This window comes from Triturus cristatus, chromosome 1_2 (genome assembly GCF_964204655.1).
Source record: "Triturus cristatus chromosome 1_2, aTriCri1.1, whole genome shotgun sequence".
Lineage (NCBI taxonomy): Eukaryota > Metazoa > Chordata > Amphibia > Caudata > Salamandridae > Triturus > Triturus cristatus.
This window is the reverse complement of record NC_140580.1, coordinates 957,645,358-957,670,823: the sequence shown is the minus strand read 5'-3', so window position 1 is coordinate 957,670,823 and position 25,466 is coordinate 957,645,358. Positions and strand designations below refer to the sequence as shown.

At 42.7% G+C, this 25,466-nt stretch overlaps 1 protein-coding gene across 2 annotated transcripts in view; it reads left to right on the top strand.

Moving 5' to 3' along the window:
* Positions 1-25,466, top strand: part of TPRN (taperin) — a 144,754-nt gene that overhangs the window by 112,986 nt on the left and 6,302 nt on the right. Inside the window, exons 2-4 of one of the 2 annotated variants that reach the window (XM_085610078.1) lie at positions 19,139-19,349; positions 22,523-22,647; positions 24,581-24,715. In XM_085610078.1, coding sequence (XP_085466204.1) covers positions 19,139-19,349; positions 22,523-22,647; positions 24,581-24,622 — 378 coding nt within the window. In that variant the 3' untranslated portion in view covers positions 24,623-24,715. Of the gene's footprint in view, positions 1-19,138; positions 19,350-22,522; positions 22,648-24,580; positions 24,716-25,466 lie in introns of those variants that run through there. The other variant, XM_085610076.1, reaches the window with a different exon arrangement.

Genomic DNA, 25,466 nt, shown 5'->3' with positions numbered 1-25,466 from the left:
ACTTGTCTAGTGTGACATGTGGTGGGAGACTAAAACTCTAGGTCAGTGGCATCTAATGTAGAGACACAGATGGTGGTGAAATGAGCTCCTAACAAGGAGCTTCATCAACAGTTGAACAGCTGCATTTTTAAATATTTTGTTTCTTAAAATTTAAATTGGAAGACAAAGTTGGAGACTATGTTCATAGTGTTAAGGGAGCAGGAGCTGTTCTTAGATGATAAAACCCCGCATGACGACAACATCTTGAAGTTCGCGTTTGCAATAGATGAGGAATTCATGTTATCGTACAGTAGTGGACACGGCACCTGTAGAGGACTGTTAAAGATAATTGGAAACTTCCACAAATATATCAATACAATGTTAAGGAGGATCTGATTGTCCCCCCCGGCCCCCAACGGTGGCACCACTAGTGAACTGAAGCCTTCATGGAAAGCTTTAGTATGTCTGGCTTTTCATTGAGACCTATCAAATTTTGGGAGGGTCTTAGATGTCCATGTAAAACGGATTTCCAAAATGCTCAAACAAATAGATATTATATAATAATAGACATTATATAATACATTTAAAAAAATTGTTTTGTACAGTAACTGTACATAAATTAAGCAAAGTCAACAAACTTTGCTCTCCCCCACAGGAGTCCCAAGAATACATATGCCCCAGACAAGAGGCACATACATGAACAAAAATAAAGTTTCCCCGTTATAGAGCACAAATACACCAAATAAACATTTCTTCACCGACACCTCCAGTGCCACCCCTGTCACGTGACGGAGAAGGACATCACTGGTCCCAGAACCTGCAACTATCCGTGGACAATGGTATACGACATGCCTGAAAGAGACCCTCTCTTCCCCACATCTCTTGCACATGGCACATTGCTGAGAGTATATCCGAGCCAGTCCCCGGGTATGTGAGATGGGCTTGGTGCAGGCAGTGGCATTGTTTAAATCTAGCCTTCGGGGAGACCTCTGACCTGCTCACAAGCCGCCTTCCATTGCCCTACGATATGGGCAGTCCTCCTGCCAGCTCGGGTAGTCCCTGTGTGTGTGTCTACCCCAGTCTATGGCAAGGGCTGTATATCAGTGCATGATCAGTCGTCGACACCCCTCTAATTCAAACAGTTGTTTCACAATTGGGTGCTGTGACGGGGCTTTGCAAAATGTCGGCCACACCCTCCGCAGCACGTGTGCTATCCATGCATCTTGTATAAATCGCCCAGGTCACACCCGAACCATTCTTGTAAGTGGGCCAGGGAGAGAAATCTACCATTAAAGTTCAGGCATCCTACCATTTCCCCACCCCCTCTTTTACAGGTCCGAAAGGACATACATTGTTGCAGAATCTGGAAGGGTCAAGGGGGCCACAGAGGGATATCTAAAGCAAATGGGCATTTCTTCATTACCCTTACTACTATTCTGTGTCATAGCTTCCCTATTTGCCCTGCCAGGTAGGGTATCTCTAGTGGTAAAATTCTGCCCGTAAACAACTCGGGGAGTGTATATTTCCCATGTGTACCCACCAGGAGGTATTTCTCCCAGTTGGGGCCTTCCGCAAACCAGCCTGAGGCATGTTGAAGGTGGGGTGCTGCATAGTACAGAAATAGGTCTGCCAACCCCCGACCCCCTTCCACCATAGGTAGTTTCATGACTTCAGTTTCACCCTGCTGCGTTTACCCGCCCAAACCGGATCTTCAAGCATGACATCCAACCTGCGAAACACCCCCATGGGAATCGGACACACAGTTTCGGGAGGACGTAAAGGCATTTTGTCAAAAGCACAATCTTTGCCAACGAGATAAGACCCATAATGGACCACCTGAGTGTCTTCCAAAACTCCACGGAATACTGCAGACCTGCTACCACTCTACCCATATTTCATCAAGCAAAAGATTTTAAATACATTTAAAAAAGAAAGCAAAAGAGATAGTGAGTTGTATAAAGAGGTGTAATAAATTCTTATCGTTCTGCCAAATGAGTAACAAGTACTAACTTTGCACTTTACACTGGAGAACTGCTTGTTGGCAGATTAGACATTGACTCATCCCATGAAGTACTCGCTGTACTTCCTGAGGGCATCCTTCCCCCTATGGACTGTCCTCACTAAAGAGCTAGAGAAATGCCATAAAACATTGTTATTGTTAAACAAGAAAATATCCACTCTGTTTTTGTCTCGGGATAGTGCACGATAGCAGATGGAATGAAGGTGTTCGATGGAGAAATATCTGTGAGCCGGCTTGGAGTGAAATGTCTTGATTTCCCTAAAGGTGCTACGGTATGCCTGGCTTCAGTTATGTCTAGATGTGCATATATATCCACAACTCCCCAAGTACATCTTGTTCGATCGAAGTACATTTCTGCTGGAATTCATGCTTTGTTTATCTAGGGTTTCTATATTTATTTTTAGATATTTCCATCTGTAGCTATTCATATTTATTGTTTGCTCTTTTTATGTTTATCCATATTTATTTTGTGTAATGAACATTCAAAGTATATTTCCACGTGTATTTAACCTCTAAAAGTACACTTGCCAATTAATATCTGATGCGTTTTAGTTCTATAAAAAGCCATATATAATGCCTGGCTCACACGCAAAGCCCTCATATGACATTAGCATCTTAGTACAAACGTGTCATCTAAAGTTGTTAAAAGCTTCATAATCAAAATTTGTCCGTCTGCTCAGCCTTTGGCCTAGTAGTCATTTATCTAACTATTTAATTAGCATTAAACATCACTTAAATGAACGCCTATTTCCCCCCAAAATGTAAAATAAATAAAAGCCAAAAAATAAGTGGTTTTCTGTATGTATTTATCTGTAAAAACAAATCAGTAAAACTGAAAAATGTAAGCCCTCAATTTTATCACTGTTTTGGCCCTTGGGAAGTGACTCCTAATTGAGGGCCAGTTCCTGGATTTGATAAAGAATAATTATTTTGCCTCTTGTCCACCTCAATGAGCTTGCCTGTTTGTGGCTTTTCGCTTGTGTGCGTTTTTGTTAATGAGTTGCCTGCAAATCTGAATGCCTATCGGCGGTATATTTACTAGACTGCATTTGAAACACAAACAAGCATTGACAAAGCCAATAGGTCTTGCCGTGTCAATGTTTTTTTAGCCATGTTGTGCAGCATAGCTAAAAGTAAAAAAAAACATAAGTAAAAGAAAAACATTTTATGACTCAGTCAGCACTGGGCACTTTATAACCCTTTTTTAACATTAAATTATGCAGTATAGCAGCCACACAGTTCTACAGCATGGTAAAGAAAACATTAAATAGCTCACCTATTTGGCTTTTCAATGTTTGTTTGAAAAAATCCCAGATTTGACGACTTGAGAGCAGAGTTATGCTATATAAAATGAAAAATAAATTAGAACTAGTAGCTCAATCACAGCGGTAGCACAGACGGAAACTAATTTAAAATCAATCCATCTGTACTTGGTCCATGCACCACACAAAGAAACCGAAGTTATGCCGGAAACGTGCTGCAAAATTAGAAGGCAGCCAAGAAGAGTGATAATGATACCAACAAATGGTAAGTAACGGGAGGGCTAAAGGCCCCTTTTTAGAGTTTTTAATATCTTTTATTATTATACACAATAGATATTCGCCAAGCGACAGTGCATTCGTGCTGCCTGCAGGCAAGACCTAAAAATGTAATGGCACTAGGACATGTAAGGGTGTGCAAGTTCAGCATTCCGTTTCTGCTGAGGACAGTGACTTGGCACAGAACGGTGAAACTGCGACAGGTTTCATGAGGGTCGGATTGTTACCTCTGACACACTTGGTGAGTTTCAGTCAGTACAGTGTGTGATCTGTTCCTGGTAAAAAAAAAAAAAACAATATTATGTTTTTGTGCCTGAGCTAAGACCATTGAATGCTATGTGAGCCAGGCTCTGTTTTTTCCATGAAAATCAGGTTAATTGCTAACAATTTTGTGTAAGTTCACTTTCATGAAATTTACAAATTGTGCTTTGGGCATATGTGCTGTGGATCATCTACCACAGTTTTCAGTGTTCAAATCACAGACAACAATCTCTAAATTTCAGATGCAAGAAAGCCATGTAGTGTTCTACATGTATTATGAAGGAGACTGGCAATAGCTGATAGAAAAGTAGGTCAGCTGACGCATGCCACTCTCTTGACCACTACCATAGAGGTGAGTAGTGGAAGCAATGCTGCTTGCCCTGGAGTAGGAATGGCCATGTGAAAAGCCGGGGAATTAGACACTCTGGGATTAGTCTTTTGTGCTTTGTGTTGGCGGGATACTGAAATAGCAAACCATACCAGGGGAAATAAAGGAGGATGGGGAATTGAACATTTGGAGATACATACATTGGAAATAGACGGGGTCATGTGTGAAATCTGTGGATTTGAGCAGGCAAATGATTAAAATCTCCATTAGTTGCCACAATGAAAGTTCACATTCGATTGGAGTGAGCATGACTATTAAATACAACTGTTGCAGGATGGGTGTTCTTGCAGGATGGGTGTTCTTGCTATGTGTATTGTGACTGAATTCATATCTAGATCTTGTTATGCTTGTCACGTAAGACAGATCACATAGAAAGTTCCACTCATAGACTGCATTTGAGGTTGTAGCTGGTGCTCCATGAGCAGTGTGATTCCATGAGCCCACAAGTAGCTGCTTGGATGTGGCATTGATCCTTTGCAGTGAGTCCTACGGCCAGATGCTCTGCACTCGGAGAGAGGGGCCCAGCATCGCCGCTGGTCATCTGCTGTTTGATTCTTTGGGCAGAGCGAGAGCGAAGGGTTCTTTCTTTGAAATCTTTGATCAAACTCTTGACCCTTAAAAAATCAGGATGAAATGGGAAGGGTTTGGAGGTACAAAATTAAAGAGATCTTGGTCCTCTTCAGCGTTTGGACTAATTAGAACTGTTGTAGCAACTTCGGGATACCAAATTTTAGAAAGCTCACATCTTAAATCTGCTGCAATGCCCCAGGTGATTACCTTTCTGTTTCACTTGTTGAACGAGTTCATTGAACTACATTCCATACATTACCTTCTAAGTACATCTTATCTTTATGGATACATATTTTCTGAAACCACAGTTTCCTTTGCTTCAGTTTGTCATTGCTCCTCGAGGGCTAGTGTGTCTGAGCACACCCAGCCTTCAAATTGAAGATTGTTTTGTTGTGAAACAAGTCCAGCAGTATATTATGCACGTAACAATGCTTGTCAAATACCTTTTTTATTAAAAAGGCTTGTCTATTATTACTCTCAGGCCTAATCACTACTCCTTCTCAGTAATATGCACCTTTAATTAATGCGGAAAGCCAATCATTCTACTCGGAGACTTTAAATAGAACCAGAGTGGAGGCTACATTTAGGCCATAATAGATAGCTACATTAGAGGCCCATGGCTAGTGCCAACATGGCAACTAAAGGCCACAAATGTGTGTCTAGTGCTATGGTATGGTCGGGGAAATGGAATTATGTTTGCGTCTGCCAAAATCTTACACTGACTCTGTGTAGAAATACTGTATAGATTTGGGGCCTAGACTGCTGGGAGCTGTGATGGGCAGCAAACCCAAGAAAGGAATTATTATTATTATTATGGAAATTTATAAAGCGCATGGTTACGTACACCGACGTGTCCCCGCGCTGAGAGGAAAAGAGAGGCCGCTAGAGCAGGGAGGTCACATCAGTGCAGAGCGGAAAAGATGAGTTTTTAATTTTTTCCGGAATTTAGTCTCTGAGGGTTCGAGGCGCAGCTCCATCGGGAGCAAATTCCAATTCTTGGCCGCAAGAAATCTAAAAGATCTCCCTCCCATCCGAGCTTTACGAATTGTGGGGACAACTACAAGTCCCGTGTCTGAGGATCTGAGCCTCCTCTCCGGTCTATAAGGAGTAATGAGATTGTAAAGGGGTGAGGGCGCCCTACTCATTATAATGCGATGACACATGCAGAGTGCCTTGAAGATAATCCTCTCCCTGACCGGCAGCCAGTGAAGGGACTTCAAGGCAGCTTTAGAGGGTGATCTTCTAGGAAGCCTCAGTACCAGCCGGGCTGTGGCATTTTGAAGTACCTGGAGGCGATTTAGGCTTTTTGCTGTGGCACCCAGATACAGGAGATTAGAGTAGTCAAGTCTAGAGGTGACCAAAGCATGAACAAGGGTCTGCCTGGCATTGGCTGGAAGTAGGTCAAGAATCTTCCTTAAGCTCTTAAGTATGCCAAAGCATATTCCAATCACCCGATTGATCTGGGCAGTAAATGAAAGGTCGATATCAAACAGTACTCCCAGATTTTTAGCCTGCTGACAAGGCACTGGAGTGGGTCCCAGGCATGCTGGCCACCAAGCAGATGACCACACATTCGGTATACCTCCCACCACGAGCACTTCCGTTTTGGACCCATTTAACTTCAGGCAGTTGTTAGACATCCAGGATGCAAGCTCCTGCATGCAGGCACTGAAGCTGGATGCCGCAACATCAGGTGCTCGTGACAGCGAGATGACCAGCTGTGTGTCATCGGCGTATGACACTAGTTGGAGATCGTGACTTTCCACAATAGAGGCAACAGGGGAGACATAAAGGTTGAATAGAGTGGGGCTGAGGGCAGAGCCCTGGGGAACGCCCTGATCAAGAGTGACCCTACGAGAGTAGTGTTCTCCTTGTCTAACCTGAAAACCCCTATCCGTCAGGAAGGATTGGATCCATCTGAGCGCTGAGCCTGTGACTCCTCCTTTATTGAGACACTGTAGCAAGGTGAAATGTGCTACAGTGTCAAAGGCTGCACTAAGGTCCAATAAAATAAGGGCCATGGTGTGCCCCTCATCAGCCCCTCTCCTAATAGTCTCAGTGGCCAGGAGTAATGCCGACTCCGTCGAGTGGCGGGCACGAAAGCCAAACTGAGTAGTGTGAAGCAGATTGGCCTTCTCCACAAAGGCCATAAGTTAAAAGTTAGCCATCTTTTCTGCCACTTTGGCCATATAGGGGAGGAGAGAGATGGGTCGGAGATTGTCCATCTTATCCCAACTGAGGTTGGTTTTTTTTTGGAGCGGGAGTACTATAGCCTGTTTCCAGTTTAGAGGTACAATGCCGGAGCTATAGGAGAGATCCAGAGCATCTCTAATATAGGGTTCAAGGATCTCAATGCTCTCAGCCAGTAGCTTAGGGGATGCCGGGTCTCGTGGTGAACCAGACTTGATAGAACGACATATCCGCTGGAGCTCGTCCGAAGGCGAGACAATGAAATTTGTCAAGCAATTAGTACCCACATCGACTGAAGGGCTCTCAATGAATGCTGTTCCCTTTTCCTTCCCTCCCGAGAAAGTGGAATAGATGGTGGCCACTTTTTCAGAAAAGAAGGCCGCAATACGGGGACAGGATTCTTCTGATACCAGGGGCGGGTCAGCCGAGGAGCCGCAGAGGGCAATTTCTTTATAGATTTTAAAAAGCTCCTTGGAAGAATTATTGGCTTCTTCTATCCTACCTGAGAAATATAAAGTTTTGGCACGCCTAATCTGGGTGTGGTATTCTCTACGTCTATCTATATATCTTTGTTTAGCTTGATCAAGATAGGCCATTCTCCACTGCCTTTCAAGTTGTTTACACTCTGTTTTAGCTGAGCGTAGTTCTTTATTGTACCAAGGGGCGGATTGCTGTATCCTCCTATGCGGATTTTTATGGTAGAGAGGAGCGGTCTCATCTAAAGCCTTAGTAATACGAGCTTCTAATCTCTCAGCTGCAGAAGTAGCATCCTCACCTCCTGGTTTGCCTCCTCTAGTAAGAGCAATCTCAAACTTAGATTTAGAGAAGGCAGTCCATTTTCTGCTCATATATTTAGAGTTGGTAATCTTGTGCATATTGTCATGAGGGATATTTATAGTAAAGGGCACAAGAAAGTGGTCAGACCAAGAAACGGGAACGGGGGCCTTGATGACAATATCTTTCCAATTAACAAAGATAGGGTCCAATAAGTGGCCCTTTTGATGGGTCGGGCCATAGATTTGATATCTAATTGGATGGAGTGTAATTGCTGACAAAAGTCTGTAGCTCCTTTGTCCAGTAGGTCATCAAGGTGAATATTAAGGTCACCTAGGAGCATGAATTTATCCCTGCGTAGAGCGGCATCAGTTATGCCATCAATAAGGCTGTTAGAAAAACGGGAAGAAGGACCAGGAGCACGATAAATCAACAAGCCCTTCAATATGTTGCCATCATTGACCTTAATGGAGAAAATTCCCGTCTCGCTATCAACGATAGCGAGTGATTCAAGTTGGCAGTATAGTGGCTGCTTATAAACTATGGCAATACCACCACCTCTACCCGCCGTTCTGTCCAAACGTGCTATAGCATAGCCAGTAGGAAGAGCGGCGACTGTCAGGTTCAGAGTTAGAGTCAAGCCAAGTCTCAGTAAGAAATAACAGGTCGAATTTCATGTCTGTGATCAGCTCAAATATATCAAGACTATGCTTCCGTATCGACCTAGTATTGAGTAGTCCACATATGAGCCTGCTATTCTTAACCTTATGCGCAGAATCACCACGCCAATTATATAGGCACTCTTTACAGTTATGAGTATCTTCTGCCTCCAGACTGTGAAAACAGGCTTTCGAAAAAGACTGACAGAAAGCTCGAAGTTGCTGTGCGCTCCATCGAATTACTGACCTGTTTCGGTCAGGGGTTGTGGCCCCTGTCCCCAGTCGGCCGCGGACGGGCGCAGACGGGCTTGCCTTAGGCGCGCCTTCGGCGCGTCTGCTGCGCGGTCGCGTATGCATCGTCCTAAATAGGGGCCAATGAGGAAGCCTAGAGCGCTATCCTCAGGCTTCTAAGATGGCGGCTGCCCCTCAACAGCAACGAAGTCCAAAACAGTGCAAGGAGGCTCGAAAGGATGAAAAAACAATGTGCAAAGTGCAAATAACAGTTTAAAAGTCCATAGCAGCAATAAGGTAAAACAGTATTTTATATTTTAAAAACGATTCTAATTTCGCTCACACGTCGCGCACCCTCACTCTGCACTCTGTTTTCAATAATGAAATTCACTTGAATAAATGTAACCTTACCTGTAAACATAACCCGTGTGGAGGTGCCTGCACTGCTAAGATCACCAATCTGGCCTGTCTAGAAAATGGGAGGACCCTTTGCCAGCCCAACACTGCAGCATTCAAAGGTTCCTTGCAGAAGATGACGTACATGGGTTCATTGGAAGCTCAAAGATGATGTAAGCGAGCAAAATGGGTATGCCAGTGAATGGAGCAAACGTAAATGGTCCTTGTTAAGGGCATTCAACTTTTTAAAGTTAAGGGTTGTGATATTTTGAACAGCTTCGAACAAACCACCCTCTTCGTTGAGGTTTAGCCTCAAATGAGGAACCTGGTTTGCTAACTTAGCCCAGACTTGCATGTGGCCCCAAGAGACAGAACACGACTGAGAGTCTGACACCTTGAGGAAGGCAGCCAGACCACAAATGCTTGTGGTACAGAACTTGGAAGCAGAGGAGACTGCTGGAGCAGTGGGGGAGTGTTGTAATCACCCACACCAAGAACTGCCTATGTGCGAAAAGAGGATCATAGATTACTCCCAGGGACATGGCATAATACTCTGAAGAGGGCATACCAGTTGACCACTTGCGACTGGCATTGCACTGGTTTATTTTTCAAAATTGGAAGTGACCGACCAAGCCAACTTACACACATAGGGCGTAGGTATGTGGATGGAACTCTGAGGAGTTTGGAAGATGTGAGCTGTACCTGTTTGCACCAGGTGACTGTCACCCAGCCTCTTCGACCTTACTGAAGAAAGGAGCCACCCTGCAGGTGTGTGTCCTACTGAGTCGTACTGTGCTCATGGAGTGGTAGGAGGCCTCCAGTGGCCAGTATTATTATTCCGTTCTGTGGAACTCCCTACCTCAAGCAATCCAGCAGGCTCCATCTGAACCCTGCTTTAAGAAGATGCTAAAGACCTGGCTCTTCTCCCAGCCACGCTAGGTCTTCTATCTCTGCCCCAGGACTTCTGTGGTTCCTCTAGCGCCGGGACACCTCCTCGTGAGGTAGCTGTTCGCGCTTTATAAAATCCAGTATTATTATTATTATTATTATATGACTGCCATGGAGAAACTTGACTGCAGAATGGAGAGGAGATGTGGAATTAAACTATTACTTTAAAACTGTATATCTTTTAAGTGACTGATTCAATTTTTGCCTGTTAGGACTCATTTTAATCATAAAATAATTCTTAATTTCACTAAATTGGTCTGGGTGCTTAACTGAGTGATTTCTCGATTCAAGTTTGTCTGATCCATAATGTGTATTCTCTGGAATAGCCTTACATCTTGGGCATGTTCTAGTAAGGAGTAGACTAGGCTGCCTAGAGAAACTGTCTTTGCCTAAACGAGGAGATCGTTTTCCATTGTAGGTGAGAGTTTGCAACTGAGAAACCCAGCATCATACAAAAGTGGACTCTGCCGTCTTAAGGAAGAAAGCTCCATGCCTCCGCTGCAGCACTGTGAAAGGTGTGCTATGATATATATTTGGCTCGGTGGTGCAAATGTTCGTTGAACACAGCCCATTTTGCCATTCGTTGATTGGCCAATGAGGAGGGGTTTCAGATATACTCTCATTGCCCTTACCATCAATGCTGGCAATTAATCTCCAGAAAAGAGAGTATGCTTAGCTGGAAAGGTTATGTAATCATGTCCTTTTAGCTAAGCAGGACTCTACAGTAAAGAGAATTGGCAAAGGGAGGGTGAAATACCAGATTCACATTACTATTGTGTAACTGAAAAATACCACTGCAAAAGGAATAACAAATGTACGTTGGAATCTATTTGAATCATTCAGAAACCTGGTGTTTTGTGATATCTTAGGGCTTAAATGGGATGGGCGTGGATCATAATCACTGATTATGTAGTTTGAAAGGGACGTTTCATGATATCAGGTGAGAGGTCATGGGAGTGGCAGTGTTTAAGAAATGTTCTACCTAGTTCTAGTTATTAGCAGTCTTTGTGAAGAATTGTCACCTCAAACTGCACAGAGACCACGCTGCTTTCATCACATTTGCGTTCTTCTAAATATTAAGTGGGTTTATGTTTAATACTTTGAAAATACTTTTTGCTTGAAGTTGTACATTTAAATGAAAAATCGAAGGAAAAAGTCAAGAAGTTAAAAATGAATTTAGGTCATTTCTTGCAGTGCATATTGTACGGAAAATAACACTTTTTTGAACCTATATGATAATTTCCAGTGCTTTATTTTTCTTAAAAAAAAGGGCCATTTAATTAGAATACATATGTGTAACATAGCGTTTTTTTCATATCAACTAATTTATATTCCCCCTTTGAATAGTTGGAATAGTCCAATCACTTTTTCACTTAAATAAGTTATTTCCATCTGTCTTTCGCTCTGCCACATGGGCTAGTTTTCGTTTTATGGGCATCTTCCGTTCTATCCCAGATGCTGCACTTGACAACACCGCTGTAGACTTTTCTCAGTTTGAAAAGGTTCTTTGTATTTTTTTGGGGGGTGGAAAGGGGAGATAAATTAGCTATCCCCCGTATGGAATTGTCAATCTATGGGTTGTTTTTCTTAATTCTATAGTTCTTTGTCAGCTTGCTTTACATTAATTTTGTGACGCCCTCATTTTTATCTTTATTTTTGCCTTATTTTTCTCACATGATTTGTTTACATAATGCTGGTAGGTATACATAAAGATTGTTAAAATAGATAGTTTCTAGATGAAAAAGTATAATTGTAGAAAGTAGGTCAGACCCGCCCAGTCAGTTGTTATTAAAGAGTTATCACATGGCACTAAGCCTCCGGCTCCAAGGTAGAGTAGAAAGCCTAGATGATTACTTTAACAGCGGCTATCTCATTTAGCCTGACTACGTGGAAGCCTTTTAATTAAAAAAGATCACAGGGCTTTAAAAAACTCGCAAGAGGATGGAAAGATATTATTTACAGGCTCTGACGCAGCACATGTGGTCGTGTGTTGAAACGGTTTTGTTGAGGATCTAGAAGTTGCTACACATGCAGGTGGGGGTCTCAAACTGGCCTTGGTGCGTTCAAGGATATGTTTTATCTGAGTGGCACTTCTTTTGTATTTGAAGCGAGAAGGTCACTTATACTGGTCCTTATGTCTGCAGCTCTTTAGGTAGATATGCATAGTGAAGGGAGCGAGCCATAACTGGATTTCTTTGGTCTAACCAGGCTGCCTTGTTTCTCACTTTAATTGCGTGAACCTTTGACAATTGGGTTTGTCTATTACAGCAAAGACGCTGTGTCACTTCAGGCCACACGTAATAGCAGGTATAGACCCATCCTTCTCCCCCATACTCTTCATGAACCCATTACAAAGGTGCAGAATGTGAAAGACTATATGTTTCTATAGTTGCAAGTGATATTAAAGACTTGGAAGCCTTTGTTATCTATTTCAGAGCACAGTCTCCCATTTTGGGTCACAGTGCAATGCGCTTTCTTGGCAAGGGACAACTATCTGAGGTGTGTGGTGTTGATAAATTTTGCTGAGACATTTCTAACCTCAGAATTAAAATAGGTCTGTAAGCCTAACAGTATACAGACATTACCCTTTACTAGAGCTTTAAAAACCTCAGCTATCCTCTAAACACCAAGATTCAGCCCCTTGGTACCAGAGTCCCTTTACCCGTGAGGATGGTGGTTCATTTTTTCAAATTTGAGCATCCTCATAGTTCCCTCTATGCTTGTTTTGCCGTACCATTTTTTGGGTGGTCTGGAACCTTTTCCACTATCTTCAGGCTTAGAAGATCCACATTTCTGGAGCATTTATTTCTTCATAGCCTATGTATCATGGTCCTTCCTCCGGAGTCTTCCAAACACACCCTCCACCATCCGCAACCACCAAAGTGTTTCACAGGGTCCATCTTTTGCTGCATTTCTTTTGTGCTTCTGTTTTTGATTTACATCTTGCACTGGCCCTTGTACCTTTGCCTGCTTCACTGGTTCATATCCCTAGCTCCTACTAAGTGAATATTGGTCTTTCCTGTCTGCATCACTGTACCTTTCATGTCCCTGCCATATTGATAGCTCACCAACGTGCAAAGACGCCAAGATTTCCAAGGAAGGAGAAGTAATTTAGATACGGTATCAAATTTGCTTTAAAGGCATTCCCCCCAATATGCAATATGTTGCAAGTTGACATCATAATATTATCACTTTGTTGCTTAATTGGAAATCAGTAATACATAAAAAATAAAATCACACAATATAAAAGGTTTAACGTACAATACAAAGGCATTCATAGAATAGGGGGCATCAACTTTTTTTTTAGAAAAGCGAAATGGGTGCGGGCTGGATATGTTACTGCAGTGTCCAGTAAAAAATAAAACCCTAATGCTGCCCTTGCCTCGGATTAGACCAAAATATCCACTGTCCCAGCCATGCATATGTTTAGTCCCCAATATACACAACGAAGCGGGCGCTCTATGCTTCTGCATTAGAGAATCGTATCCAGCTACTATGTAAATGATCTAATTTCAGTAAATTGGGTTTCAGAGGCGGCTTCTTTTCCTTGATAGCCTCTGACCCCCTGATCATCTCAGCATTGATCCCTGTAAAGGTTGAACCAGCCTGTACTCGGAAAGTAAAGCAGATAACCCTTTCTTGGGCGCTCTCATTACAATTAAAACCCTCCTGTTCCCTGGATGCTTACACCAGGAGCAAACGTGCATGGTTTTGAGAACTCATAATTGCATTTTGGCAAACCTTTAAAGATTAACTTGTGCTGCATGGGATATAATATTAAGACAACATTTACATGTACCTTTATCGGCACAAAGTATTTATTTTGTTTTATTAAGGGGCTATAATACAATAGAGGTGGACCTGATTTGTATTGTGTGAAAGGCTAGACTGGGCAAGCACACCTTCGCCCAGACTTCCCAACATGGCGTTTCCTGAGCAGCCTCCCTTGACCCTTTTGTAACAGCAGTGCATCGTGTATTGAGTAAAGAGTACGAAGCGCCACATGGTCCCTGGGTGTCTCTATACAACCCTAGCCTTTACTATTCTTACAAGGATTGCTGATCAGTAATAAAGAAGTCTTCTGTAACGACGCATGCATTTTCTCCATTGCTGCTGGTAAAGCTTCTCTCCCAGCCAAGAGCGCTGGAGAATCCAGTTACAGAAACAAGTTGTTAAATGGGACTTCTATTGGTGCTAGTGTGAATGTGAATGTAGTTGAGCTGATATAGCGCACAGCTACCCGCAGTGGGTTTCCCGGCGCTTGCTTAGGGAACCCGTCCTGGTATTCCCCTGTGAGATAGCAGGGTATCCACAAGGTGAAAGTCAGGCATCCCGCTGCGAGGGGCCGTTGTGGAGATTAAGCAAGCTATTGCCCAGAGTCGCAGAGTGTGAACCTGTGAGTCGAGGAGGCACCGGGGCGAGAATTGGCTATCAGGAAACCAGTATCACCAGTACATATGCACACAAGCATACTCCCCACCTTTTTACATCCTGCATTGTGTTGTTGTGCACGAACATTTGTTGGCCTTCTGTAATGAACTGTCACCTGCTTAAGTTTGCAAGCAGACTGAAATAAAGCCAGACGCAGAGTGCGCTGTCAGCTGCACCCCAATGCGCACTCCTGAACGGCCATTCCCCGAGGTCTGGAATTCGAAGGCCTGGAAATCAGCGTCACATGCGCTGGAAACCACCATCTTGTGCATCTCCTCAGAGACATGGGGTGAACTGGCATAACCAACGTAGCTCTTGCGCCGATACCCCTCAACTCTCAAGATCGCCCACACATTCGAACAACAGTTGTGAGGTGGAAAAGGGGCTGCTGCTAAAGACTGAAGAGAAACATGTTTGCCTCAGCCCGCTTGTCTCTGCGCTCCCGTATTTACCCTTTGTCATGCAATTATGTAGTCTATTGCATAGATTTTGTAATGTGGCTTACCTTTTGCACTTAGTCACCAATGGCTAGAGTGCTAGCAGGTTTTATTTTTTTAAGTGTTTTGCGGACTGTGGTTTGTCTTAATAGAATTACATATCTCCGTGATGCACCCCTCGTCCCATGTAGTGCATCCGGATTTTGCCGCCCTATAGTAGAGATAAAGCCAACTAGAATGTTGATTGTCAGCATAGGAAGGGTAATAAGTGGTCTCTCAGGTTTCTTAGATCTAAAATTACAGGTATGTTTTACTTAAGTCCCATGGGTATTCACATCAGCTTATGACTGAACTCCTTAGTAACTTGCAGCCCCTGTGGCTGATCTCTTAAATCTACTTTGTGGAAATGTGCTGCCTACAAGCTATGCAGCTCTTCAAAGGACATGAGGTTGACCACACAAAATAAGCAGAGCAGCATGTTTGCTTTACTTCCACGCCTGCTGTTCTATAAATAAATGTGCCTTACCACACCTTCGTCCTCGAAACTAGGTGCAGCTCATGGCAATGTTTCTTAGATATTTGTTGTAATGCACCTAAAAGTAACCCACTCTGCATCTGTAATCTTTCTCTTCGCCCTATTGTGGTGTCATTTTATGGTTTTAATGGTTAGCACTTTAGAGGAATATGTGAGGAAGGACTTTTGTTGAATATATAACATATTGTGGAGCCTATGCGCAACTTTGCAAGCCTGGAGCTGATGTATGCGGCCTGGTAAGGGTGCCTGCTGTGTGCTCTCCTGTGTGCTTGGTTATAAATTTAGAAATCTGGAGCTTACCTATCTGGTTCACTAAGGGTGTCGGCTGTGCTTGAAGTCAAATTTACAAACCTGGGGTAACCTTTGCACCTTAGTTAGGGTGTTGAATGGGCGCTCTAAGTGATTGAACACAACATTACCAACCTAGAACTGACCTATGCATCTGCCTCATGATCATGGCTGTGTGTTGTACATGCTTGAACACTTCTCTAAAATCTGGGTCTGGTTTATGCATCCGGGTCAGGGTACTGGATGTGTGTTCAGGTAGAGACGAAGGATCATTTTGTAAGGGACAATTTAATGTTTCTGGACTTTTGGCTGCAGTATCGGTTTGTGACATTAGCTAGGCAAGGCCTTCACTTCATTAATAATGACCATATTGACCATCTTTTGTAGCGCATACAGCCAAATACATTGTGTTCATCCCTCATGTAGCCCTACAGGGCAACTACATAAGATGATGAGATTGTGAGTGCAGTGGTGTGCCACAGAGCTACTCCGGTGTCAGCATACCGTGTTTGTCTATGATGATCATATCTGTGATAATCATTTGAAAGAAAGCATGATATTCTGCAAGCACATTTTAAAATAATTGTTTTGACTGCTGAGCAGCTAGTGTGACATTAAGGCCTTCGATTTTCATGGTGATAAGAGTTGGGCTCTTGTTGCACCAACATCCTGTTCCGAAGATCCCACTGTTCTAGTCATGATCTTTATCCACAGCCCCATGCCATGCAGCTCTGGTGGTGAGATGGCGCTTGTGGGGAAAGAGATGGTTTGGACAAGGAGCCCAGGGTCTCCTTTAGAGGTCTACTTAGCCAGCCAGAGGTTCTGAAGGATAGGACTGTTCTGTTGTAGTTTAGGACTTTGCCTCTCTGAAATGGATTAAGCATGTGAACCAGTATTCTCCCTGTTGCCAAAAGTGTGTGATTGTCTTGTGTCGTCTGTATCCTAGGTGTGTCCATCCTTTTTCGTGTTAACACAACATGGTCATTGGAGACCGGCAGTTACATACTGTTTGAATTAGCGCTCGGAGCTCTTTGTGAACCATTCATGAGTGGAGGGTAGAGTGACTGCAACAGTTTCAAATTCTTTGGAAAGTAGCTGTGCTGGCAATCTTGCTCTCAGGCTAAATTGTGGTCACTCTCCATTAGAGGCACTCCATGTGTTGCACAGCAGTCAAGCGAGGTGACTCATGTAATTTGCATTGTGATGTAATTATACCAGGAAGGAAAAGGGACTTGAGCTGGAGCTAAATTAGCGGCAGGCATTGCGTAAGCAGGAACTTACTTGAGGGACCTAGAAGTTTATCTCGGATCCAACTCCTACAAGTGTCTCAACTGATGGTTAGCACATCTATTTCGCCATGTATGCAAACAACACACCTGTGACTCACTGCTCTTCTGTAAGATATTTACTTTACTCTTACAGCAGTGTTGTGTAATGGATTGGTAAGAAATTAAGCCCTTTCTTAAAATGTTTTGTGAACTCTGATCTCGAGAAAATGCCTGGAGCGTATAAGCATGGTAAATCATTAGGCAAATTAAACGTCTATTTTGTGCTCACATGTACCTCTCTTAACACATGTTGTAAATTTCCACTTTTTAAAGAAATATAAAATACCATTGAACAACATAGGGAAATAACTTCCCACCTCCTCCTTCAATTCTCCTCCTTTTCCCCTCCTTCAGCATACTCCAACCCCCTCCATCCTGTCTCTTAATAATTGTACCACCTTCTCAACTTCTCTCCCATGCTCCTTTTATTTGTTAACGTTGATGGATAGGTTGATGTGATATCGATCTATTTTTCCTACCCTTTTCTAGTTCAGAACCACACTGTTAGATTGTAAAGAGTCAACCTTAATTTGTTTTTGGTGAAGTGAACGTTTGTGGTAGATCAGTGCGGTATAAACCTGTATCTATGATTAGGCTCTCCAAATTTGAGTTTATACTTAACAAAATAAGTTAGCAGCCTATGTTTGTTTGTCTTCTTTTTATGTTCTTTTTAATCTGCAGTGGGTTTTACACGGTCTGTGTATTCCTCAGGCTGGAGCAGTACTTCAAAGGGAGATAACTGGGGTGAAAACTGTTTAAGCCTCATGTAAACGTCAAATCAAGGATTTTGTGGAATCTGTCCAATGAAAATTAAACTAACTCAATCTGTGAGCTGGTTGAATTCGTGGCTTTTCGGTTCTTCACGTGCACACACCTATGTATGGTTTGGGAGCAGAAAGTAGTCTTACTGTGTAGGTTTTCGAGGTGGTCAACAAGCTAAATATAAGCTGTTTAGCAACCACAGGTAATTAATTGCTTAGTTTCTACGACTGGTTTCCCATACCGACCAAGTAAGAGATCGGCACTGGTAGTGTGTGCAGCCTAGGACCTGCTAGTATAAAGTAGAATTTGGCTTAAAAAAATGTGCTTTGTTAAAACTGCCACATCAGTCTCACATTGTTAAATATGATGTGAAACATAAAAATATTAAATATAAAAATATATTGTTTAATCAACCAGGAGTGCCTTGCACTGGTCTTTGGTTGCTGTCTGACTTTGCTGTTGGACCAACTAAAGCTTAGTTTTTTTTTTTTGGTGCCCCAGTGCACATGGGTATCACAGCAGGGTTTGTGTGGTCCTTTGCGTGGATATAAATGCACGGGCATGGTTCATACGCTCTTGCTTTTTGGGTACTGCACCATGGGGCACACTCCCTTGCTGATTTTAAATTCTAGAGTGATCCATAGTTTACTTCCCAGGTGAAGGGGATTTCGGAAAGGTGGCAGGAGAGGGGTCATCATGCACCTGCATACAGCTGGGTCAATCTGTGTGTGTATAAATAACCATATATGCATACGTTTATCTGCACCTATTGCCAGTGCATCCTTCTATGCACATCCAGGGGAGAAGGACTGAAACCATAGCGTTTCCTACAGACTGCACATCTCCCACAGAGGTTGGGATCTTTTTTTTTTTTTAAAGTGAGTGTGAACGAGGGCTGTCTGGCACAGAGGCACGCCGGAGAGTGTTCTGCCATTGTGCACCAGGCACAAGAAAGGATTGGCACAATGAAGGCACTTGTGCTAATTACCTAAAGGGACACAGGCTGAAGAGCCTAAGGGTGCTGGGTAATTTGCCTCTGCCCAACACAAATGAGGGCCAGAGATCATTATGTAACAAGCACCCGTACTTACCAGGATGCCTTGTATGACTTGTGTTGTCCTCCACTGCATATTAATGGAGGAAATGTAGATTCAGGACACCTTTATATGCTTTATCCTTATCATTAATTACTTCTGTTGAGCTGACAGAACAAGGTGATCCAAGCGCTGTACACAGTGAGGAGGCCACAGAACCCCTTAGAGGGTTCTTCGAGGGCCTTCCTACAGAGCATTAGTTGCTTATTAGATATTAGTTCTTCGAAGGGCCCTGTCTTTTTACGCCTTACTACCTTTAGTAGCGCAGGTGTGATGCAGCCTTACTAATTGTTTTTTTTTCTTTAATAGATGAAGATTTCTTTCAATGAGACCAGCCTCCAAACCATGTTTGAATATCCCTCGGAGAGCTCGCTGGCAGAGGATGACCCAGAAGAGGAAGATGGGTCGGACTCCGAGCCAGAGGAAGAAGAAAAGCCATACTCTCTTTTCCTTCCACGCCCAAGTTTTATCACTAGTAACGCTTCTAACAACTCTCTGCGGCCCAACTCCTCAAACTCAGGTACAGTATAGAAACCTGCTCACAATTTGAGTTGTATGTAGATGCCTCCAGTTGTCGGATCTGGCATACTCCTACCAACGGCCACCAATCAGTGTATATTGACTTCTCGTCTTATAGTCATGTTGGTTTCTTATTCCGCTGTATATTGCGTACATGTCAGCCCTATATGAACATTAGCTAGTCTCTTGTAACAATGGCAACAGTGTCAACAGTTACTAAATGCGGTCACATTCAACATATGATTGAGTTTTTTGTTTTTAAATTGCACTGTACAGCGACCTGATACCCAGGTGGATGGCAGTGCACATCCACGACTACCTTTTATTGCCCGCTTCAGATACGAGAGATCTGAGATGCGGTTTTAAGTTTTCTGAATTGTGTGTTTAATGCTCGCCTTTCCACCCTCTAGTCCTCTGCTCCTTTATATTGTTTGTCCATCTATTTGCACAGGCACCTTCTCAACCTTAGTTTGTTCTTTACATTATATGTGTATATTCCCCTTGCAGAATTAATGGCAAATGTTGTTTAATTGCTTCCATGGTCATTATGTGGAAGACTGTTTCTAAAGTCCATTATACAGTGCTTTGAAACCCATTTTGCTGTCCTCTTTACCTGGAAGGAGATTGTTTGCCTTCGAAAAGTTTCTCTTTTCTAGGGGCATGCCTTTTGAGTCTGACTTCAACAAGTGTATACAGTTCAGAAACTTCCTTTTGGAGGCTGATACTCATGAATGCTTATGTGTCTTGTGAGTTTCTGTCTCTACCTGTGTGGAAATCCAGCTTAGGTTACGGATATACATAAATAGTGCCAATGTCGAAGGTTGGATTGATGCTGCAGGAGATCATCACATCTGCATGAGAGGTAATGGCAAGTTACTCCTAACATTGCCGTGGATGCTGGATACTACTGTGAGAGCCATCTTTCCCATTCCAAAGCCCTCAACTAGCCATTCCGTAGATAAACCTGCCTGGCAAACACACTTGTGTTTATTCCTTGATGGGAAAGCACCCAATTGCAAGGCCCTGTGTCGGATATTACTGGGTGATCTCTTCGAACTTGATTAGATTCTTGCAGAACTACAGAGCTACAGGTTAAACGGAGGCCGGCCTGGACCTTTAGTTTCAGAACTGGATTTTCAGTCCTGATATTGTGTTCTTTGATAGAACAAGGCATGCCACTCTGGAAGGCCTCTGCACATTTACCCCTTTAGTCTTGTAGAGACCGAGAAAAATTAAGGGATACCAGAACACCCTTTGAACAACAGAGCACCAGAATATATGTCTTTTAAAGATGTCTTTTTCCTCCCGACTCTCCGATAGTAAGAATAGCAAGTAATGGTTTTTTTTGCCTTTCGTTTATTCCCCTCAGTCGGAATAGCACAACATCTTATTACAATTTTCAGACAAAAATTGCAGTTAGTGGCACGGTTGACAGTGAAAGCAACACATAGATTGTCTGCAGGGAAAATTAGTAAATGTGTGGTAATATTTAACATTTTAGCCAACAGAAGAACAGGAAATGGGTTGGTCGAGAGAAACAGGTCTCCCCTTAAGAGACCTTGATCACAGGCTTGGTGACAAGCAGTTGGCTTGAAGGAGTTGGGGAGAAAATACTCCTTGTTGAGATTTCTGGATTTTGAAGCATGGATGAAGGGGCGCACCTTGGCTGGAAAGATCAGACACTGACATAAATTAACTGATCCAAACGGATTTTAACCCCCAAGAGAGCTGCAATACAATACTTTTGTCTGCTTTCTGTCACTACAGTAGATCACTTTAGCAGCAACCCTTGCAGAGGACCCATGTATCCTACTGGTCTGTGTACCATAAAAGATTTTAACCATTCACCTGATGGATGTCTTCGTGGAGGTCACCACTTGGAGAAAGGAGAAAAAGAGCAATCGGACCCAATTCCAAAAAGTCTGACTTTGCATACTGTGGCTTTACTGTAAGCACCCATGATGACAGTATGATAAATCTAATACCTGTACCGGAAGCAAATCAGATTAATCTACAAGTGTGTCATTATGAAAGTTTGTTGTGCATTGGTCATTCTGTTTATAGATGCCCTCTCACAAAAGTGGATTGGTTTAGCACTGCACACTGCCTGGAAGCCATTTCAAGGTCTTAAAACTGTACAGGGCCTTTGACAGTTGAGCCTGGTAAACTGAAAACACAAACTAGTAAAGCACTGCCAGAAACAGATTCAAAATGCTTGGAGAAGTGGGGAGCATTCGAATGCATCAGCGTGCAGAGTTAGGTTATTGGAGGTACTAGGCTTTCAAACGTTTTTATTGACTGTTTTCTTAATTATTCTCCCCTTTATGTTTTGTTTTTTAAAATTAGAAAATACAGCCCAAAAATGAGGCCTGTTTCTGAAATGTATTGATGCCATCATCAAATTATGGTTTCTGAGTTCAGTTAGACCTTGCATTGAAAAGTCTGTGCAAGTGTTGAAATGCAGATGTTTACAGGAAGCATAATACTAAATAAAGTAGATTACGTTTGGTCTTTTCCTTTGATAGCACCCTGTGGATGGCATAGAACATTAGGTTCAATTAGCATGAATTTTTGGATCTAGACTCGTTAATTCCAAGATCAACTAAGGCAGTTCTGTTTACAAGTGAACTCTTAGTGAATGAAACTTAGATCATAGTGGCTGTAGTGCACTCAGCATGCTGTACTTCAGCTGGTGCTTAGTCTATGTAAAATATATCATCATGCCTCTTCTGGGATGTTTACTGTACTGGCTTTTTTGTAGAGTTATAGCACTGACAATGACCTGCCTTCTTGGGTTGCATAAATAAACATGTGGACTGTACCTTGCTCCTCACTAGCTGTGGTCAGCCAACCAGCAGTTGTTGCCGCTTTGTGTCTAAAGACAAGCAACGAATTTCTGTACTTGCCCTTTAATTTGTAAACTCCTGACAGAAGGTCTGTCAATTTGCAAAGGAAACCACATTGTTAAACATAAGATACAGATACAAGTTTGAGTTATTTGTTTTCAAAGTCTTGATAATGAATTCTCCACTGGATGTGGAGTCAAAGCATTTAAAATAAAAAATGGCAGTATATTTGGGTAAAGGATTCTGTTTTTGAAGTTGTAGCTGAAGTGTCGTGTTGATTCAAATGAGCATTGTCCCAGACCCATTAATATTTGTCTCCTTTCTATAGGTTTATCCAGCTACACACCCAAGCACTCCGTGGAGTATAGCAAGTGGCAGGAGAAGAAGTACGAGGAGAAACCTTCCATGGTGGCTGGGAAACACCAGGAGGGGGATCATGATGCGAAAAACATGGTAAGCTCCTCAATTCAGAAGCACCTCTTACATCCTCCTTGTCTCCGGAGTCTTAGTATAGTGCTTTCTTCAGACAGATCCGAAGCTCATGATCCAGAGTAATCACTGTTCAACCTTTCAGACCCCGTCACACCTCCTGATGCAGTTCAAGACAAGGGCCATTGTGTCAGGTTGACAATACATGTCATACAGCTCTACAGTAATGATTTTTGCATCGCAACCAATCCTTTCCCTCCCCGAAACAGCCACTCACGACAACATCTCCAACTAGCATCATCCACCTGCATTTCATCTGCAAATGGGAAATATCCGCAATAGTAGAAGCTTTCCAAATGGATTGCAACACCCCATGCATTCTAAGTAATCAGTTTTCAACTCTCGGTGCAGCACCAAAACTGCTTTCATTCATATAGCTGATTAAGACCTGTCAAGTGCACCACTGCCTTTTTGGCTAAGTTTGTTCTATCCTAACATCACATACATACATACTACAGACAGAAGTGACCCTGCTTGATTTTCTTGCTGTATTTGACAGACTTTGTGGGGTGGAGAATCTGTGAACTCTTAGGTCAGCCTTCTTCTGCAAATTGACCTCCAGTCTACCCATTTAATGTATGAACCTCTGTTCTTTCAAACCAACTCCTCCCCACCCCCCCTCCCCGAGTTGATTTAACTTTAGCTTACTTTTTTGCTCTGTTATCGGGGAATAGTTGGACACGTTTACACCTATTAGTCTATATGTCTTTTTGGCATCACAAACGTCATTAAGGATTACCTTATGATTCCAGATGGCCACTTGATCCATTTGATGTCCCTCCAATGAGCCCTATAGAGAATGTGTGTGTATACTTGTAAAAATACCAGCAAAGTGTGTTGCCTCTAGAGCAATGGTTCCTTCTTCCCGCTTAATAATCACAGTAACCTTTAGCCCGATTTACAAAGCAGCTTGTTCCTCCTATGTTTAGAGCAAATATTTGACTCTCTTGGAATTCTCAAATGCACAGCAATGTACACATTATGAACTGTGTTCGAAATGTCTACATATGTAAATGTTACAGATGATTGTATTTTGTACGATTGACTATTTTAATTTCGCTGTGTGGAAAATGTTATTCCATTTGGTGCTCTCCCCTTCCTGACATCCCTGCAATAATTTCCTCTCTCCGTGTCTTTTTACAGGATTGGAAATAACCTGCAAAAGATATATCATGTTAGATATTAAAGTTAGTGGCGGTTTACCAATTTCACCAGGATTACCTGCCCTGGACCACACACAGCACGCACTTTTGAGTGGACTCACTCACACTTAAAATTGTGCCATATAGAGCAAGCAAATCCATATATGATGGCAGATTGATAAAACTGCAGATTATCTGAATGAGGGGCAGAAACATACTCTTATACATGCTGCTATGTGCCCTGCTGAGCTATATTTAGGTGCACAAATAGCTTGCAAATTCGCCCATTAATAGTCTCTTAAACGCCAGTTGATTTGGGACAAAAGAAGGTATTTTGCTAGTGCACTTGTGGCACAGAAGTCTTTACATGCTTTTGGTAGGCTTGGGACCATTGCAAGGAATGGAATAGGACTCTTCTGTGAATTCACAACTGCTTTCCAAAGGAAGTTATGGGGTTGTCTGCTTCTCCTTTATTGGACCCTTTGAAAGATTGCTGTAAAGCCAATAAATCATTTGAAGAAGAACACTTCTCTATTGAGCTCCCCGCCCACTCTTTCTCCTTTTGTCCTCCTCACAAAAATCTGTGAAAGGACTTTTTAAAGCGCCTAGGAGGAATGTTATTGGAAACTGAAGGGACTGTGTTGTAAGGTTGAGTTGGAAGATCCTAATTTATGGAGACCACTGCACATTTAGTAGCAAAAATGTTGAGCTTGCACAACATGTATTAAGTAGACTTCTTTCATTGATGTTTGAAGGGAAAACATGGCTTATTCTTGATGAACTTGGAGCGTGTTTGATGATAGAGAGTAATGGATTAGGTATGTATATAACTTTATAGAACTACGAGCTCTTATTTCCTTGGTGGCAGGGTCATAGCCATGTTTCCAGCCGGTAGCTGTGCTTGCCCTTTCTAGGTCTAAGCTTTGACAGCATAGCTGTCAAACAGATGTATCGCCAGAAATATACATCAAGTGGGCTTTGGGTCTGCCTTTTTCAAGCATTGGCTTTCTTCGACCAGTCTCTTTTAGTCATTGGCTTGAGACTTTGTCATTCACGTCCTGCCTCTGCCCAGTGGTGTATTCATCTCTCACCCTATACTGTTTGCTGCTTTGGTTTATCTGTGTGCCTCCATTTGGGTGCTTGCATTGAACTGCACGAGGCACAACTTTGCAACTATAGCCCTCTCTACTTCTGCTTGCTCATCCCCATGTATATTGCCCAAATGTGCTTGCACCACATGTTTTAGCACATTAATCTCAGACTGACTGGCTTTGGCAATATTTATTCATATTATTTCTACCAGTAACTTTTGTTTTCCCACAGCACTCAAGACTCAGTATGCCAGTCTTTTCTTAACTGTCCTCTCTGGCTTACTGACTTTTCTTGAATTTAAGATACATCTCTGAACCTAGAGTAGACTCTTCCTGCAGTGCGGGCCCTGTCTCAATCTCAAAGGGCCCTCAAGCAGATTGTGTCTTGCATAAGATTTTGCTGTCAGATTCCTAGCGAACCTTCCGTGGATTATTTCAGTGACGGGAATTGTGGCTGCAGTAGCAGCTCTTTGAGAAGATCTCACTCCAGGAAACATATCATTTGCTTTATTTCCAGTTGCCTTCTACATTTTTTAGATATATATTTTTA